At 26.9% G+C, this 18,479-nt stretch overlaps 1 protein-coding gene across 1 annotated transcript in view; it reads left to right on the forward strand.

Moving 5' to 3' along the window:
• The first annotated feature begins 2,622 nt into the window (after positions 1-2,622).
• LOC107451872 (dnaJ homolog l(2)tid, mitochondrial) overlaps positions 2,623-18,479 on the forward strand; it is a 43,309-nt gene continuing 27,452 nt past the window's right edge. Inside the window, exons 1-7 of the mRNA XM_087161540.1 lie at positions 2,623-2,954; positions 5,769-5,902; positions 7,011-7,094; positions 8,618-8,833; positions 9,844-9,996; positions 12,636-12,783; positions 17,620-17,684. Coding sequence (XP_087017666.1) covers positions 2,792-2,954; positions 5,769-5,902; positions 7,011-7,094; positions 8,618-8,833; positions 9,844-9,996; positions 12,636-12,783; positions 17,620-17,684 — 963 coding nt within the window. The 5' untranslated portion in view covers positions 2,623-2,791. The remainder of the gene's footprint in view (positions 2,955-5,768; positions 5,903-7,010; positions 7,095-8,617; positions 8,834-9,843; positions 9,997-12,635; positions 12,784-17,619; positions 17,685-18,479) is intronic.

The following is an 18,479-nucleotide window of genomic DNA, read 5'->3' on the forward strand; positions in this document are numbered from 1 at the left end:
ATTGTTAATATTGCATTTCATTTGTTAAAATTCCATTTGATTATACCTGAGGCTCATAAAAACAGAACTGAGAGTGAAATATAAATAAATAAATAAAAAGCATAATAAATAAACAGTAGGTGATTAACTCGATGAGGGAAACTTATAGGTAGTGTAAAAGCATTAAAAATTAACAATATAATTTAATATCCGCACATGCTAGAGTTTTTGAAGTTACACTTCTTTTGCGACTTCCAACAAGAAAAAAGAGTCGTTGAATAGAACTAGTGATTTTTCTACGACTGCTGATTCTTCTACAATTAAAGTCGCAGGTTTCGAAGTTTAACTTCTTCCGCGCGGAGGGACTCCACGCACTATTTTTTTTTCTTTAACTTTTTTCAACTTAAGATTTTGAATCAAGAATTTTTGAATTACTTTAATTAGATTATGTAAATTAATAAATATCGTATTTTTATATTTTCCTTCGGGTTTTTCTTCTAATTAAGTAACATATCCTTATGTCTTTGGTAAAATTACCATTTCTTGGCTTAAGAAACTTAAAAAGAACTAAGCAAACTGTTTTATGATATTAACGAGCAAGAGAGCAGGCTATAGAGTCTCCGAATAAAACAAATTAAAAGAATTAGAGAACTGAAGCTTTAAATAAAATTAAGCATTAAAGGAGCAAGTGAAATTATTCAAAAAGAAATAACTGTCTAATAGCGTTAGGACTTTCTGGGTTTAGTGAGAAGGGTCCTGACTCGCCTAATTCAAAAAAAAAATTGAACGATCTTGAAAAAAATTGTGAAAATCATCGCAAATAAAAATTTTAAAATCACTGTTTCTGATACTCATTTCCTCCGCCAGCACAAAAAAGAAAAAAAATATAGAATTGAGAGCAACAGTAATAAAAAATAGAATCAAACAAAAATATGTTTATCCTTTTCATTAATGGTCATTCACATACTATTTAAATTTATTATTATTAGTATTATTTTTCAAAGAAAGATTTAATTTACCAGGTTATACTTGATTCACATTTGTTTCTTTGTAGGGTAAGGTGTATCTTGTAATTCAAAATTTTGAATACTTTCAGACTAACTGGAGTTCTCAAACTTCAATTAGATTTTCATTCTTGCGTTGATAATTCAAGGTTCAATTTAATGAGCCTCCAAAAACTAAATTTATTTCTTATCGAAAGAAGCTGTTGAAATTTTATGAGACACGTGCAATCAGGAATATATATATATTTATATATATATATATATATATATATATATATATATATATATATATATATATATATATATATATATATATATATATATATATATATATATATATATATATATATATATATATATATATATATATATATATATATAGCTAATTTTGATATAATATTTACAGCTTTGGCATCATTTAAAATTTAAAAGCATGAAAATTTTTTAATTAAAATTCTTCAATCAATAAGAAATTGTGGGTTCTTGGGATTATTTATTTTTCTAATTAAACATTTCTCGTGCAACATTTCTTCTTTAACTTAAAAAAAAAAAGAAAAGAAAAAAAAAAAAAAAACATCTTTTAGTTTAAATGCAAACTGTTGGCATTCAGTTCATCAAACGGAGAAAGTGTAATTTACACTGAAATACACCGATGAATTGATCGCCCTTTTTGAGGTTACCGATGACATTCGTAATATTGATAAACTAACAGAGAGAAATTTTTAAAGGAAAAAAAAAACGAATAATTAAGGTTACGTAAAAACGAAACATTTTTCTTTATACGTTCTCCTGATATGCAATCGAGTTCCTATGAAGGAGCTGTGATTGCCTTATATAATGGCCTGCGAGTATGTTTAGGAACTACGCCAGAAAGCCATACTAACTCGATGCGGTTCATGCACGTCCGATCCCATACAAAAAAGTATGAGAACTCTATTGGTAATCTATAATTTCCAACGAAAACCTTACAATCTGTTTCTTTTTTTTTTCTTGGCGGTAATCAGAGGGGTGGCAATCGCATACAGAGAGAATGCTTACTAAGAGTGATTCCTCGCACATCCTGCGAATCACACTTGCGTGTGATGACATGTGCGATCAGCAAATTTTAAGGTTATAGGAAGATATTTTTCGCATCAATTATTAAAAATTTTGATGTAAAACGTAACCTAGGTGAATTAGGTAGGTGGGTAATATATTTACATAGCACTAGAGCTGCACAATTGGATATTGGTAACGGTATGGAAAACATCCCTGAGGAAGACATGCCATCGCAAGTCAAAAGTCACCAATGTGAATTTGGAAATGATAACGAGAATCTGATTGGTGAGTTTTTAGCCAGTAAATATATTTCCCCACTCAGGCTCTCAGTCTCATCTCCGATAATCATAATCAAGCATGAATAATTTATCTGCAGTACGAACGGTTCTTGGATTCGTTTGCAAACGTATTGCGTTTTGTATGCAGTAAGAACTTCCCCTTAGTTCATGTTCCATGAAGTTTCCATTCCCACTGGAGAAAGTTTTTCCGCATGCGAGAAAACCACAAGCGTATGAGAACCGGATATTTGACTGTGAAAAACTCACTTATTTGCTTACCGCCAATGAAATTAACTTATAACTTTTTTTTTCTCTCAACTTTAACTTCCACTTTATGTAACATGATGTAATCGTGGGACGGCCGGGTAAATATAAACAAATCATGAAAGTGAAGCATTTAATTCATTTTAATATTTTCTTTAATTTATCTAATTCTTAATATTTTGCCTTTCTTTATTATTAACATTTTAAATCTTTTCTTTGAAAGAAAATATGCGTTCTGCAAGAAGTATTATAAATTTAGCTCCGCTTTCTTATGATCGGTGTCGCAGAAATTTATTATCTAATAAATTTGTTAAATGTTTTTCTAATTTATATCCAAGAACTTTTTCAAGATTAATTCCTTCTAGTATTGTAAAGGAGTTGAGTGCACCAAGTACTAATTTTTTTGTTTGTATTTATTTGTTTAAAATAATTGTCTGCTATTTTTTTCACCTCTATAATCTTAATTTTTATTGAATTCTACTGTGTTGAGTATAATATCAACAATGAAAGAAAAGGAATTTTAATAATAAAGTTATCATGTCGTGATCTGCGGCAGATTAATCGCTGAGTCTTTGCAACTTCTGGGCTGCGGTCCTCGAGAAATTAAAAAAAAATATATATATATTACAGAAAAGGACCAACTCGAAGTATAACTCGCAGCCTTTCCAGGACATGTATCTTATATTACTACTTGTGTCTTTTTTATCAAAAAATTGCCAGTGTGAATTCTATTTGTCGATTGCAGTTGATACGACAGATCATGATACGAAAATATCACCAAAATTTTTAAGTTTAATTTAGTAAGGGAACAAGGTTCAGCTTATTTTTTTAAATAGATAAAAATTTTCGTGGATCCCTCAATGGATGCAATGGGAATAACTCAGTGCCATAATGTTAATACAAATTACTTATTACTAATATTTAAACTAGCCATTACAAATAATATCTAATTTATTACTTTGGCTACAACTTTAAATAAATATGTACAGTACGCCAAAGAAAAGGAACACCCTGAATAACTTTTGATCTAATGATCTGATCTTCACGTTCTAGGACTCTATCTTAATGGTTAGAGGGGATGGAATGACCTAAATTATATTAATTAATTTAAGCTACTTAATCTACATTATCAGACACAGCGTACTTTCTTTGAATAAACATACCTTTTTTCCCCCTACAGATTCAGATTTTTGACCCCCATAATATAGGGGGGTATTCGCAAGCTTCGAAATATGGTCCATATTTTGGACCCCCTTAATGTTAATTTTATTTTTTGTGTATTAAGCAATTTGAAAAATCTGTACACAATTATAAATTTTGTTTATCCAAAGCTAATTGCATGCAAAAAATAAATTTAAATAGTTACTATTTTTATTATTTTATTTAATAACAGTTGTAAAATTTTTTAATTCTAAGGTATATACATTTTTACATAATCTTAAAGTATTTAAATTTATATGGCCAAATTCAAAATCTGTTTCTCCATGTGGTTCATTTTTCTTTTCCACACTGTACACTCATTAAACCCATCCCAAATTTTCCTTCATCAAAAATTATATTATTATATGGTCAGACAGATAAAAAAACATTTGAACGTTCCAAATGTCATCACCCAGCTGGATGCCTACTCAAGACATTCATTGAAGTAGTGTTAACTTACAAGTCCATTTTACGAATCGATACAGTCCTAAAAATCTAAGATGTTTAAAGTAAAAGCTTTGCTGGATATGTTGAGGTTTCTTGGTGCATTGAGTTGCATGTTGTTTCCTTACAGATCTCTTATCTTTTTGAGTTACTAGTCTCATGACCTTAATATTTTATAGTAAATTAAAAAAAAGTATATTGCTAAAATATATTGATCTTTACCAAACCAAAGAACAAGGATTTATCTTTACGATTTACTAGTCTTTTGACCTTAATATATTAAAGTAAATTTAAAAAAAAGTATACTTAATGATAAAATATATTGATCTTTACCAAACCAAAAAATAAGGATTTCTTATATTTACGATGTACTAGTCTTTTGACCTTAATATTTTATAGTAAATTAAAAAAAAAGTATCCTACTTAATGATAAAATATATTGCTCTTTACCAAACCAAAAAACAACGAGAATGAATGCCGTAATACCGAACATTCCCCTGAATCCAATTCGACCCTTACCCATAGTTTCATACGAAATACTTTATCTTGATATTGATTACCATCGTTCGATATGAACTGTAGCTGCGGCAAAGTCAAGGTGACAGTATATGTTCTTTGCCTAGACCTCATACCAGAAAGAAATTTTAAAAGTTGGAAAATAAATAAAAGAAATGGATGGGAGAGGGGGTGTAGTAAAAAGATGTTTTCTTTAAAATTAAAAAAAAGAAAGAATGTAAATTGAATTTTTATTTTTGTGAATGTTTATTTCCCACGCCAGAGATAGGGCTTAATCAGTATTCTATAGTATCAAACCAATTTACTGCATCTGAATACATAGTCTCGATTTTAATTGAATGTTTTATAATTATTTAGTACATTGGATGCTAAAATGAACACTGAGAAACATTGATTATTAATGTCTTATAATTATTTAGTATATTGGGTTCTAAAATAAACACTGAAAAACACTGATTATTAATGTCTTATAATTATTTAGTACATTGGGTGCTAAAATAAACACTGAGAAAAACTGATTATTAATGTCTTATAATTAATTAATACATTGGGTGGTAAAATGAATACTGAGAAACATTGATTATTAATGTCTTATAATTATTTAGTACATTGGGTGCTAAAATAAACACTGATTATTAATGTCTTGTAAATAATTAGTACATTGGGTGCTAAAATGAACACTGAGAAACATTGATTATTAATGTCTTATAATTATTTAGTACGTTGGGTGCTAAAATAAACACTGAGAAATAAAATAAATCTGTACCTAATTTGATGACAAACCGTTGCATTATTTAAAAAAAAGGTAAAATTTTATCACAAATATTTGGTTTACTTATTAATCTTTTTTTCTCTTCTTTTTTTGAGACTGATTATTTAAAAATGTAATGGAATAACATTTTTAAATAATGAGTGGAATTTTACAATATTTTGATTAAAATGCCTTACTTTAAAATCTTGTGTAAATAACTATATTTTTAATTTTAAAAAATATGCAGGTTTAAAATTTATTGATAGCATGTTTAACTTTTTTTTCTATTTCTAGGATGTTTTCATCGGTCGCATTTTAAACATTTTCATGTTTCTCACAATACATTAGCAGCTAGAGCTGATTTATATAAAGTTTTAGGAGTTTCTCGGAATGCTAGTCAAAATGATATTAAAAAATCATATTATCAAGTAAGCTTTAATTATTTTATTATTAGATAATTTAAAAAAATTTATGTTGCAGTAGAACTTCAATTATTTGACACCTTCAGAACTAGAGGAATGTTTGAAAATCAAAATCATCCAATAAAGGAGGAACCTTTTCAAATCGTTTTTTTCAACATAATGAACATTGAACTGCTGGTACAATCACTTGAAATAAGTAATGACCATAATAAGGTTGATTTCTGTAACATTCATTAAATTATTTTATTATTGATAAATTGTATATGACTTGTATAATATTTATCGTAGATTAACCATTCTAGAACTTTTATCAAACTTTTCTAGGTTTAAGTTTTTTTGATGCCAAGGAAAAAAAATCTAACTTATCAACATTCTTTTCCTCATCAATTTCTCTTTGTTTAGTTGGTCATCTTTAGATGACACCAACGTAATTTTTTTTAAAACTACTCCAAGCTTCAGCTAAATTGAAAGTAGCACTCTTATTATGTAACAGTTCCAAAATTTTAAAATATTTTAACTACATTTTTTAGTTTATAATAGCAGTTTGGAATAATAGCTTTTTACATATCTTTCCTACCTACTAGGTTGTATTCATGATAAAATGCATATTGGAACACTTTTAAGTCACATGGAAAAAGGTGTCTTATTAGTGAAATGCTGTTTCATAGGGCATTGGATAGTCAGGGTTCTACTGTTTATTTGATTAATAAAAGTCCTTGATTAAAAACTTGATTAACTTTAAATATATACTAATTGTAAATAACAGTCGACATGTTTCCAATGATCAAAGACAGATGCCTACTTTCAAGACTTGCCTGATGTAAATTAAAGCAATTTTATATTAAAAAATTATTTTTGCATTTTTCAATGTCAACTTTATGCTTACTATTTCAAATCACTTTTGTTTCTTTTCATTCACACCCGGTAAGTATTGAAAATGGGCTCACGATTTTAAGCGCTTGAAACATGACTGCTATTTCCAATTAGTGTATTTTGGAAGCAAGTGAAGTTTTTAATTGAGATATATCTGATTGCTTCAGTTTCTTGAGATCATTTATTTAATAATAAAAGGCCTATTTGATTTGTAATTAAAAATAGTGTTTGTAAATTTTAGCTTGCAAAAAAGTACCATCCCGATACGAATAAAGATGATCCTGAAGCTGCAAAAAAGTTTCAGGAGGTTTCATCAGCATATGAGGTATATTTATTTTTGCTCTGTGTCATAAGTTTTAAAATAAAAGATTTATTATATTTTTGTTTAGACTGATGAGAAATGTAAAAAAAAAATATTTTTGTTGCTGTCTTTTGCGAATTTTTTTTTTTTTGCTTTCGTTATTCATATTTTACAATTAGTAATAAAAATGTTCATTTTGATTATTGTTCATTTCTTTTTTGATTATTTATGGGGTATATATTTAGTTAATTTGTCAGTGTTTTAATTTAATTAATTTGTCAGTCGCCAAATACTTTTTTATTATGTGTCTATCGTAAAAGAAGCAAAAGTCAATACGCAATTTTATGTAATTTGAGAATAAAGTGTTATATCAGGAATTAAAATCGATTTAATGAATACTTTAATATTTCCGATTTCCTTTATTAAACCTAGCTATTTGTTCATCAGTTAAGAATTAGTTTAAGATTACATAGACAAAGAAATAAATAAAAAATTCACAATTAACTTTTGTAATATTTGTGTATGTTTAAATAAGTCAAAACTATGTTTTTCATAATCTATTACAAATTATTGTAGTGATAAATGACACATGAATTTTTTATTTGATTTTTTATGTGAAAAATGTTTAAAATTTTATTTTCAGCAATATATGACCTGATTTTGTATATTTTCATGCTTAGATTTTTAAAATTTTTTTAACAGAATGTTTTGAAAAGCATGTTTGCTGATTCGCATTTAAAGATGGCTGTCTTCAGCGTTATTGTTTTTTTTTCTTATTTTTTAAAAAAGCCTGTTAATACCCACTTTTTAAAATAAATATTTAACCCATTTCCGGCCAAACGTGTTATAACGCACCATTTCAATAAATATTTTTTTTATTAACACTGTGAAGTATATTACTCCCTAATTTTATTTTTCTGCTATTGTTAAGGGTTCTTAAGACACCCAAAAATTAATAGTTATTAAATTGGAGTAAACACTTTCAGGTAAGAAATTTTTAAACTATTTAAGTTTTTTTTAAAACTCAAAATGGTTTTTGAAAATGTATAATTTTTCCTTTTGAGATTTATCATTATGTTTTTATGATGGATTAAAGTTGCATTTCATAAAAAAAACAAGCGTTCACCTAAAGGGTTTGTTCATTGATTTGGTGAATGGTGCCTATGCGCCCCATTTTATTTCTTAAATAAAATATAATTTTTTATACAAGAAATTTTTTGTGTGTCTTAATGAATGTAATGTAAGCATATTTCAATGAAAATAATACCACATTTTTTAAAATTTATATGCTTGGCCTGAAATGGGTTAATCACAGTTTTTTAAAATGTTCCAAAAAATAATGTATGTGCATGAAGGAACATAATGTTTTAAATCTCATATCAGTAAAAAAAAGTAAAGTGATGAAGCTAATAAAACTATCCTGTATAGAGGATGCTTTGAAATAGCAGGTTAATCTAAAATTTTTACATACTATTTTAATATTTATGTGAAGTTATAACATTTATATGAAGCTGAAGTTAAAATTTATATGGTTTTTTCCCTCTTAGATACTTGGTGATGAAACAAAGCGAAAAGAATATGACCAATGGGGTACACAATCTGAGTTTGGTCAGCGGAGTAATACTTCAAGTGAATTTCATTATCACTCTAATATAGACCCTGAAGAATTGTTTCGCAGAATATTTGGTGATTTGAATTTTAAGCCTAGAATGTCTGATTTTGAATATACTGATTCTTACTTTGGCTATGGAGCTTCTGAACATGTTTGTAATGTTTATTTAACTTTTATTATGTGGTTTTAGATATATGTTTTAATTTTGAAATTATTAAATGCTTTTAATATTTTAAATGTATGAACCATTTTTCGCATTATTATTTATTTGTTTGTACTTTAACTCTGTAACTTTTTACTTGTTGTTTTTACTATTATAGATATTTATATATTAGCTATAATTTTTTGGTTTATTTATCTGTTTTTTAAATGGCTGCTTTTTATGTGTTGCTTCCCCGCATGATAAAAAAAGTATAAATATCCCATTTAAGACTGGGATATATTTCTTTAAAAAAAAACACAACTTTTTTTTTTCCTTCTAAGTTTTAATACGACTCAGAGATAAGCATTTTCTTCTTAGTTAAATTAAAAAGTATTCTTCTTATGGAACTTAGAAATAATACAATTATTAGGATAATTTTCATGATATTTGGAAATAATTTTTTCATTTCATTAGTTACTGCTTAAATTAACTTGTGAAAATTTTGTGAAATTAAAAAATTTGTCATCATGAAAATTTTGCAAAAAATAACCATTGTTGAACAGCGGACCCAATTTTATGGGTTTACGACTACTAATGTTCAACTCCGTAGCCTTGTAATTTTCAATCCACTCCAGAAAACAAGGGAACTTCTGGATTGAGTTGTGGGCAAAATTTGCCTTCATGGAGGATTATTCTTAAATGTATTGCAAAAAATGTACATTGAAATGAGCTGAAAGTCTCTAATTATTTGTTAATAAATGTTATATTAAGTTTTCTATAGTTTTTATACTGTAGATAATTTTAAAAATATATAATTTTTAGTTTTTCTGTAGAATTTTTAACCATTTCCATTTCTTGTCCATTTCTTTTTATTACCATAGAAATTATTTTTCTTTATAAATATTTTAGTAAAAATTTCTTACGAAAGTATTATTCATGCAAATGTCTTCTAACTTTTTTAATTAAGACAAAATATCAAATATATTTTATGATAATTACTTTTCTTTAATGTTCTGCAGGTACACTTACATTTGGATTTCTTTGAAGCTACCAGGGGTGCACAGAAAGTAGTAAAAGTGAATGTAATTGACACCTGTCCCACTTGTCGCGGCAGTTGCTGCGTGCCTGGAACAAAAATGGTTCGCTGTGATCACTGTAATGCGACTGGGATGGTACGTTCAGTTCTCTGATTTCGACATTATTTTTGACTTGCTTGTTATTATAATAAAATAAAACCAGGTAGATGGTCTCTTTAATGAATGGTATAGTATGAAGACTCATTGATCAAACTTTATTCTTATTGGCTGCCAAGTGTCGCATTATGTAAAATACACGTTGAAATTTTGAGTCTAATAATTAAAATTTTTGTAAAGATATAGAGAATGTAAATTTAAAAATATAGAAAGTAATATAGAATATAAATTTAAAACAAATTAATTTTTTTTCTAAAGTAATATGTAAAAGTTAAATTTTATTAAAATGATTTTGATGTGCTTTTGCTGTTGAAATAACTTTAAATTTATCCTAATTTTTTGTGTCAATTATAATTAGTTTTTACTATTTTGATTTTAATTATAATATAAAATCCATTAATGGTTTTTACAGAATCTTAAATAAATTATTTGCTCATTCATGTGGTGTAAATTTGTCCAATAGTTCTTATTAAGAGTCTGTATATTTGTAGTTTAATTTTTTCTATTATGATACATTTGTATCAAAGCAAAGTAAAAACTTTGCTTCCTTAATGCATACTATTTGTTTTTTGTTTTACCAAGTATGTTTTATGAAAATAAATACGTATTATGAAAATAAATACATTATACAAAGGCATGAAAATTAATCTCTGGTATAAAATACTTAAATAGTTGACTTTATTTTTTTAAAAATTTGATGCCTCTAATTTCCAGAATAAAGCTCACAGAAATGTATGTCATATTACAAGCCAATATGCCACACGTTTTATGTATTATAACCAATTGCCATAAATATTGTACATATTTATGGCAATAGGTTATTGCCAAACTTTTCAAGTCACAGTCAAAATGTTAAATATTGAAACAAAATCTGTTTGTTTTTAACGAGCTAAAAATTACTAGCCTGCCACCACTGGGACAAATTTTGAGAGAAGTACATTTTTTGGCTGTTTAATAAAACACAATCCAAAACAGGAAAAAATTAAGACATTTTTATTCATTCTGGTATTAATATAGAAAGGGGAAAACCGAACAACATTTCAATTTTATCTTCTCTTTTAACATGTCACACTTCTTTTTTAATTTCATCTTCTTTTTTATAAAGTTATGTGAGACATGGTGTGTAGCGTTTTAAAAAAGTGCTTAAAGGTGCTTATTTTCGACTTTCGTTTTTTGAAAGCCCTTTAAGGTGCTTTTATCATTGGGTGTTTTTAAAAAGTGCTTCATTTTCCCTTTTTGAAAATAAGATTTTTTTCTTTACCATGTCGATTTTCTCCACATATTAAGCAAAAGCATGCTTTTCACATTGTTCAATTCAAAGTTTTCACAATTCATTCAATTACAATCTGTTTCGGCGTCTCGTCAGTCGATAGCGTGTGAAAGCGCCAATCATTTTACATGTTTGATGAAATCCTTGAAAGTCCACATGTGCATCTACTGAGTTGGGGGGTTTGGCGATATTCTTGCACCCTCATGTAAACTCTGCTGCATTTTGCAAGATATTCTCAATTTCAGGCTTCATTTTCCACCGTCTGATATCGAATCAAAACACCTCTTCATCTTTTTATAATGGCTAATATAATCAAGAAAACCGTTCTAAGTCACAAACTGGTAATTTTATCATGATCGTGTAAAGTCTTTGAAAATTTTTTTGCATTTTATTAATGTATATAGTGCTGAAAAATATTTTTTGAGTGCTTAAAAAGTACTTAAAAGGTTGTTATTTTTTGTTGAAAGATTTGGCTACGCACCCTGTGAAAGCAACTACTGACTAAGTTATCTTCTTTCTTATAAAAGTAAAATTCTTCCATTTTTAAGAATCCTGAAGCAACTTCAAATAAATACACCACTGTCGTCTGCATGTCCTTTATTTTTCTTCTTGACAGCTTAAAATAAATATTAAATGTCATTGATGACGTCAAAAATCTTCCTTTTGCTCTTCATCTCATTTTTCTTTCTTGTATCTTTCAAAAACTCTTAATCTATTTGAAAATCTTCAGAAAAAAGTACTCTATTCCAGTTAATTTAACTCATAATGAAAGCAAAAGAGGTAAATGTGTCGATTTAATCTTCTGTCTCAGTCTGATTTATTCAGTCTCTTCTGTTTCAGTCTGATTTATTGCTGATTCTGCTATTGTTGTTACAACAGATTTTGCTGCATTTGGATTGTTTTTTTTTTAAATAACCTTCATAATTTTTCTTTTACTTGATATGTACGAGTAACGAAATTTATCTGTCTCATTCATTTTGGGTATTATTGTTCATCAAAGTTGAAAGTGTTTGGTTTATATTGTGACAAACACTCTAGTCACCAAACATTTGAATTATCCAAAAAATTAGTTTGTTCCAGAATATTGTATTTTAGCTTTACAATATTATTGGTTTATAAGTTTAAGAGCGACATACACTTATTTACTTCAAACTAAAAAGCATGAATGCTTTTAAAATTTCTATATTATCAAAACAATTAGGTCAACATTGATTATCTGCTATTTTATGGGTTTGAAGTGCATTTATTTATTCCCAATTGAAATGAGCTATTGGTTTAATATATTCATAATTAATTTAATTAAAGTAACGTAGAATAAACCTAAAATATTTAATATTGTTTTTATTAGGAGACTGTTTCGACTGGTCCATTCATAATGAAGACTACTTGTCGTAAATGTAATGGAAGTGGTATGTTTAATAGATTTCCCTGTACAGAGTGTTTTGGCAAAGGCGCTTGTGTTCAACAAAAAGGATTAACTGTAAATGTGCCACCTGGTATGTTTTTTATTAATATTTACAGAGTTAAAAAGGTGTCTTAATTTTTATATGTCCATTGAGCAAGTTTGTCTACAAACTATATGCCTGAATAAAATTCTTACATGAATAAACATTCTTTTTTCAAATGCATGTATAGGAAAACATATAAATGAATGTACAGTCCGCAAAAAAAAAAGATATCACCCTGAATAACTTTCGTTCTAATGATCGGATTTTCACGAACTAAAAGTCAATCTTAATGGTTCCCGGGGGTGACCTCAAATATGCTAATTAATTAGTACTAACTATTAATTAAGTTACGAAATCAGACACAAAAACGTACTTTCTCTGAATAAACATACATATTTTTTTACATATTTGGAATCTAGACACTTGAATTAGGGGGGGGGGGGTAGAGAAAATTTTGAAAAAATTGGGTCGTAAATTTTGTAGCAATAAAGGTTTATATATTTGGCGATAGTCCAGAAAACTGCCAAAAAAAGTCGCCAGCGCAAATGAATATTTTAAGATAACCCATTGACTAATTCAAGAGCTTAATGCTTAATTTTACTAGGTTGCTAGGCAACCTAGTAAAAGAACTCTGAATGCAAAAAAAAAATGAAATAATGTTCTGTGATTGCTGGGAGAGGTTTAATTAATTGTTTATAGAAAATATCTCGAAGTTTCTAGGCAATAGACAATTTTTAAGCTGATTTCTGTTCAAAAAGCAAAAAATAAAAATTTAAATCTCCTTTGAAAAGAAAATTTGAATTTATATATGAATTATTTATGATTTTTTAAGTTTTTAGAATTAAAATACATGAACTTCTTATCTGATATTATTTAGATATGTTGTTTTTGCTATATTTATTCGAGGATTTCTTACTAAAATCAAATTGACATAACTTATTATAGCTATATACGAAATTTAAGGGATAATCATTTTCACAGATTTAATCGAGTCTTCTAGGCAAGAAAGTTTGAAGAAACAAAAAGTGCTTGAAAAATAAAATGTAGATTGTATAGTAATTCTAATACACATTCACAAGGTTTTCTGTAATTTACGATATTTCTTTTTTCTATAACTCAAGGAATTTCTGAATGTTTAGTGGCATTTTAAAAACATTGAAACATGTTATATTTAAGAATAAGATATTGAAATAATATGTTGCATATTGTATGATTCATTGTTTAAAAAATCGCTTCATTCTGCTAGATATTTAGGTTACATGGTTTTCTCTGGATAAAGATGATTAGCAAATAGCATCCTTATATTTCGATACATTCTGAAACCTACGTTCGCAAATTCACCATAAAATGTCGCACAGCATATTCTTCAATTACGATAAGCTACATTTATCCCCGAATACGTATGTATATTATTGAAATTGTATCAGTTATTGAGATGAAAAAATTAAAAACTAAAAAATAATCACATTAAATAAGCACAATCTGGTGTATAATCATATTCTATCAGAAGCATGCTTTTATGAAACTCGACATTCGTTGAATAAAATGTTTTTTATTCAATAAGATGTTTTATTCAAATTTCTTTACTAAATTACAAATAGAATTTTAGACTATTAAAAAAGAAACATCGTATTTTATAGTTTTAAAAAAATAAAAATATAAAGATTTGCAAACGATTATTAGTGAAAAAAATATGAATGAAATTTTCGCTACGCTCGCTAAGTTAAGTTCCTCGTAAGTTTATCACATTTTAATATTTATCGCCCCACTTAATCATTTCTTCATTGTCGCCAAATTATTTTTTTTTAAATAATTAATTTAAATTTTTCTCATCTTCTAATAAATAAAAACAGTTGAAACTTCAGATTTTTCAATTGAAAAATATGTTGATTAAAATGGTATAAAAAAATTCATACCTTATAATTCAACTTTTTTTCATCCTCACTATAATTAAATAATAAAAAATAATAAATAATTATTAAAAATTATTTTTTTCATGAAATTATCTTTGGGTAAATGAGTTCTATGAGTGGGTTCAATTTTTTTTTGAATTGCTTCATTAGTTTTTAAAATATGACTGAAAACGCAAAAAGCGAAATTAACATTAAGGGGCCCGAACTTTGAATCGCTCTCCTGACCAAACTATGGGGACCACATTTCCCAGATTGCGGCTACACCCTATATTTTGAAGATGAAAAATCCAAATATGTAAAAAAAAATGTATGTTTATTCAGAGAAAGTACGTTTTTGTGTCTGATTTGGTAACTTAATTAATAGTTAGCACTAATTAATTAGAATATTTGAGATCACCCCCGGGAGCCATTAAGATTGACTTTTAGTTCGTGAAAATCCGATCATTAGAACGAAAGTTATTTAGGGTGATATCTTTTTTTTTTTTGCGGACTGTACCTAGTATTAATTTGTTAGAAAAAATGACATTAATCAAATTTCAGTTTTTTTTTTTCATTATGTAAACAAATATTTTTTTCAAAAGCATGTAATGGAAAACATATTAATGAACATACCTAGTATTCATTTGTTAGAAAAAATGACATTAATCCTTTGATGCAAAATTTTTATTGATAATATTTTTCAGTTTTTTTTCATTATGTAATTAAATTTTCAGTTTCAATTTTCTTCATTTTTTCATTACGTAAAAAATTTCAGTTTTTTTTTTCATTATGTAAACAAATATTTTTTTCAAGAGCATGTAATGGAAAACATATCAATGAACGTACCTAGTATTCATTTGTTAGAAAAAATGACATTAACTCTTCGATGCAGAAGCTTTATTAATAATATTTTTCAGTTTTTTGATTCATTATTTTCAATAATTTAGGATATCAACAAGGATATTCTCTTCAACATGATGCTTTAAAGCAATGCCTCTCTTGCAGGTTTTCATATTAAAATTTTACCTTCTAGATTAATTTTCTAGTGCTCCACAATTACGGTAAACCTTTTTTTTAATAAGAATAAATACAACTGGGGGAATAAGGAAGAATTAGCAAACTTTTTTTTTATACAAATTCTGAATTGTTCAGTTAAATTTAATAACATTTACGTTTTTTCAAATATTATCTATATTTTTATTTTTCTTCCCCTTAAGCGCTCTCAGCTGGCATCTTAGTGATTTCCCTTAAATTTTAAGGGTAGATTAATGAGCAATTTACAATATTAAATATTAACTGTCACACATAACAAGTTTCAAATCCTGGAATTTAAAGTTATTGGAAAGAAAATACATCTTTGTATTTGTTGATAATTTTTGTAACATAAATAACTAGATTAATTTTTTATATTTCTGTTCATGTTATAAATTTTTAAAGACTCTTTTTAATACGCTATGCTACACTTGTTTATTAATTTTTTTAATTTTTACATATAATCAGCATTTCTTGCAATTTTTTATACTCACATTTCAAAATTATTGCAGTATCAACTTTTATATGTTTTCTAAATTTTCTATTTTAAAACAAAATTTGATTTGTCACTACTATTTGATTATTATTTGTACTGCTATTTGATTTTTGTTCAGTGCGTTGACAGATTGTTATTTCAGTTAATGGAACACTAATGGAGCTGATTGATAAACTCTATGTGATGATTCTTAAATATCTTATAAATTATCCTTTTAATTATTTTGGCAAAAACTAAAATTCTTTAAATTATTTTTGTAAAAAATTTAATTCTATACATTTATAATTTTCAAAACCAGGATGAAATACATTCTTTTTTTCCTGGAACTTTCCTAACCTTAGTGTCATTTTGTCTATGGAGGATTTTACAAATTTGTTAATATTTGCAACATAAAATTTTCTAAAAAAACTTCTTTAAAAAAATTGGAAAACAATTACTGAAATACTTTTATATGTTAGTTAATATATCATTTGAAGAGTATAAATGTGTGTATTTTATTTAATTTTTGTATTTTTTAACATGTTTTTGAATAGCAAAAACGGTATGTTAATGTCATTCAAGAACATGTGAATTTGAAAAAGAAATTTACTTTTATTAGCACTCTTACTGTACTCAATGTCATATCTGGGTATATTTCTAATACTAATTATAAAATTAGGACTATTCTAATCTCCATTCTTCATACATATGGCAGATGAATTATCAATAGATCGTTTATTTAGACAAGTGGATGATATGAGATGCAGTGGTTTAAGAATGAATGTTTTGTGTTCTCAACATGTAATATGCAAAACTATACTGGGTTATCTTCAACCCAAAACTTGGATAAGAGTTATCAGTATAATTGAAATTGATTTATTTTTCACCCACTTTTGTTAAGTCGTGTGAATGATAAAATGCACTTTTCTTGAAAATGGAGCATATTTCACAAAGTAATCACAAAATCTTTGTAATTGAAATGCAACTTCATTTAAAACTATAAATTCTCTGTTTCTGTTCTTACAGTGAAATTTTTGAAACTTTTTTCTAAAAATATTTGTGCTTTTCAGTCTTGTAAAAAATTGGAAAGCCATGGGACTGAATGTTATTCCAAGTCAGAAATTAAATCACTCTTTTTCTTATCAATGTTCTTCATGCATTATTATTAGTTAGAAAAAAAAATTGGCTCGAAAATATTTATTTTTTGGTATAACTTCTCTAAGACACATGAAATATAAGTGAGGGATGAAGCATGTGGTTGACATTGCAATGAAAATTAGTTTTTTTTTTTCAGAATAAAAGGAATATGTTGGTATAGTTTAAAATCATTATAATTGTGTTGAAAGACTGAAAATGTGGACAAAATTTTTTTTAATTGTTTAAAACATGACAAAAAGATTGTTTTGGAACTGAAATATTTCCTAATTCCTAGAATAAAATATGTCTGTCATGTATCTTATTACTAATGTCTAATTTACTGTTTAGGTGTTGAAGATGGGCAGACTGTTAGAGTAAAAAGTGGACTTCAAGAAATTTTAGTGACTTTTAGGGTACATATTAATTTTCCTTTCTCAAAACTGAGAGTTTTTATAAATTTTGTAGAATTAAAAGAAAATCATTTGATGTTTACATGGTATATTTAAATATAGAAAGGCTGACATTGATGTTTACGTGGTATATTTAAATATAGAAAGATTTTTATGATTATAATCTGTGTTTAGTACCTTTTAAACTAATTATATTTAAATAAATTGACAAATTATTAATTTTCGATGTAAGTATTTCTTAAATAAGTTGATATGTAAAGGCTTTAGGAGTTATCAAAGCTGTGCTAATAAACTATCTAAGAGTAATAATATTTATTTGAAAGTGGTAAATCATTTATAATTGTAATGTTTTGACCAATCAAGAATCTGATAATGCTACACTGGTGTGTAGCATTACACTGGTAATGTTACACATTCTTATGAGAAAGCTATTCACTTAATACAGTACGGAACCCGTTATCCGGAAATCGGAAAACCAAAAAACCGGAACGAAATTCAATAAATTTTCCTGCCATTTTTTTAAAAAAAAATGTTTTTTTCCTCTTAAGATTTTAGGATTTTTCTTTCTTTTTTGAAAGATGTTTACCTCACCACCATTTTGGAAATTATCATTAGTGTATTACTTTAACGTTTTTTCTTCTTTTTAAGATTATTTCCAACTATTTTTATTTGTTTTAGTTGGGTTTAACAATAAAAAAAACGGCTTTTTGTATCGATTCAGAAAACCGGAAAAATCAGTTATCCGAAATAGCGATGGTCCCGATCGTTCCGGATAATCGGTTCCCTACTGTATATTGA

Source organism: Parasteatoda tepidariorum, chromosome 4 (genome assembly GCF_982258835.1).
Source record: "Parasteatoda tepidariorum strain Cologne lab strain chromosome 4, Ptep-v5.0, whole genome shotgun sequence".
NCBI classification, from domain to species: Eukaryota; Metazoa; Arthropoda; class Arachnida; order Araneae; family Theridiidae; genus Parasteatoda; species Parasteatoda tepidariorum.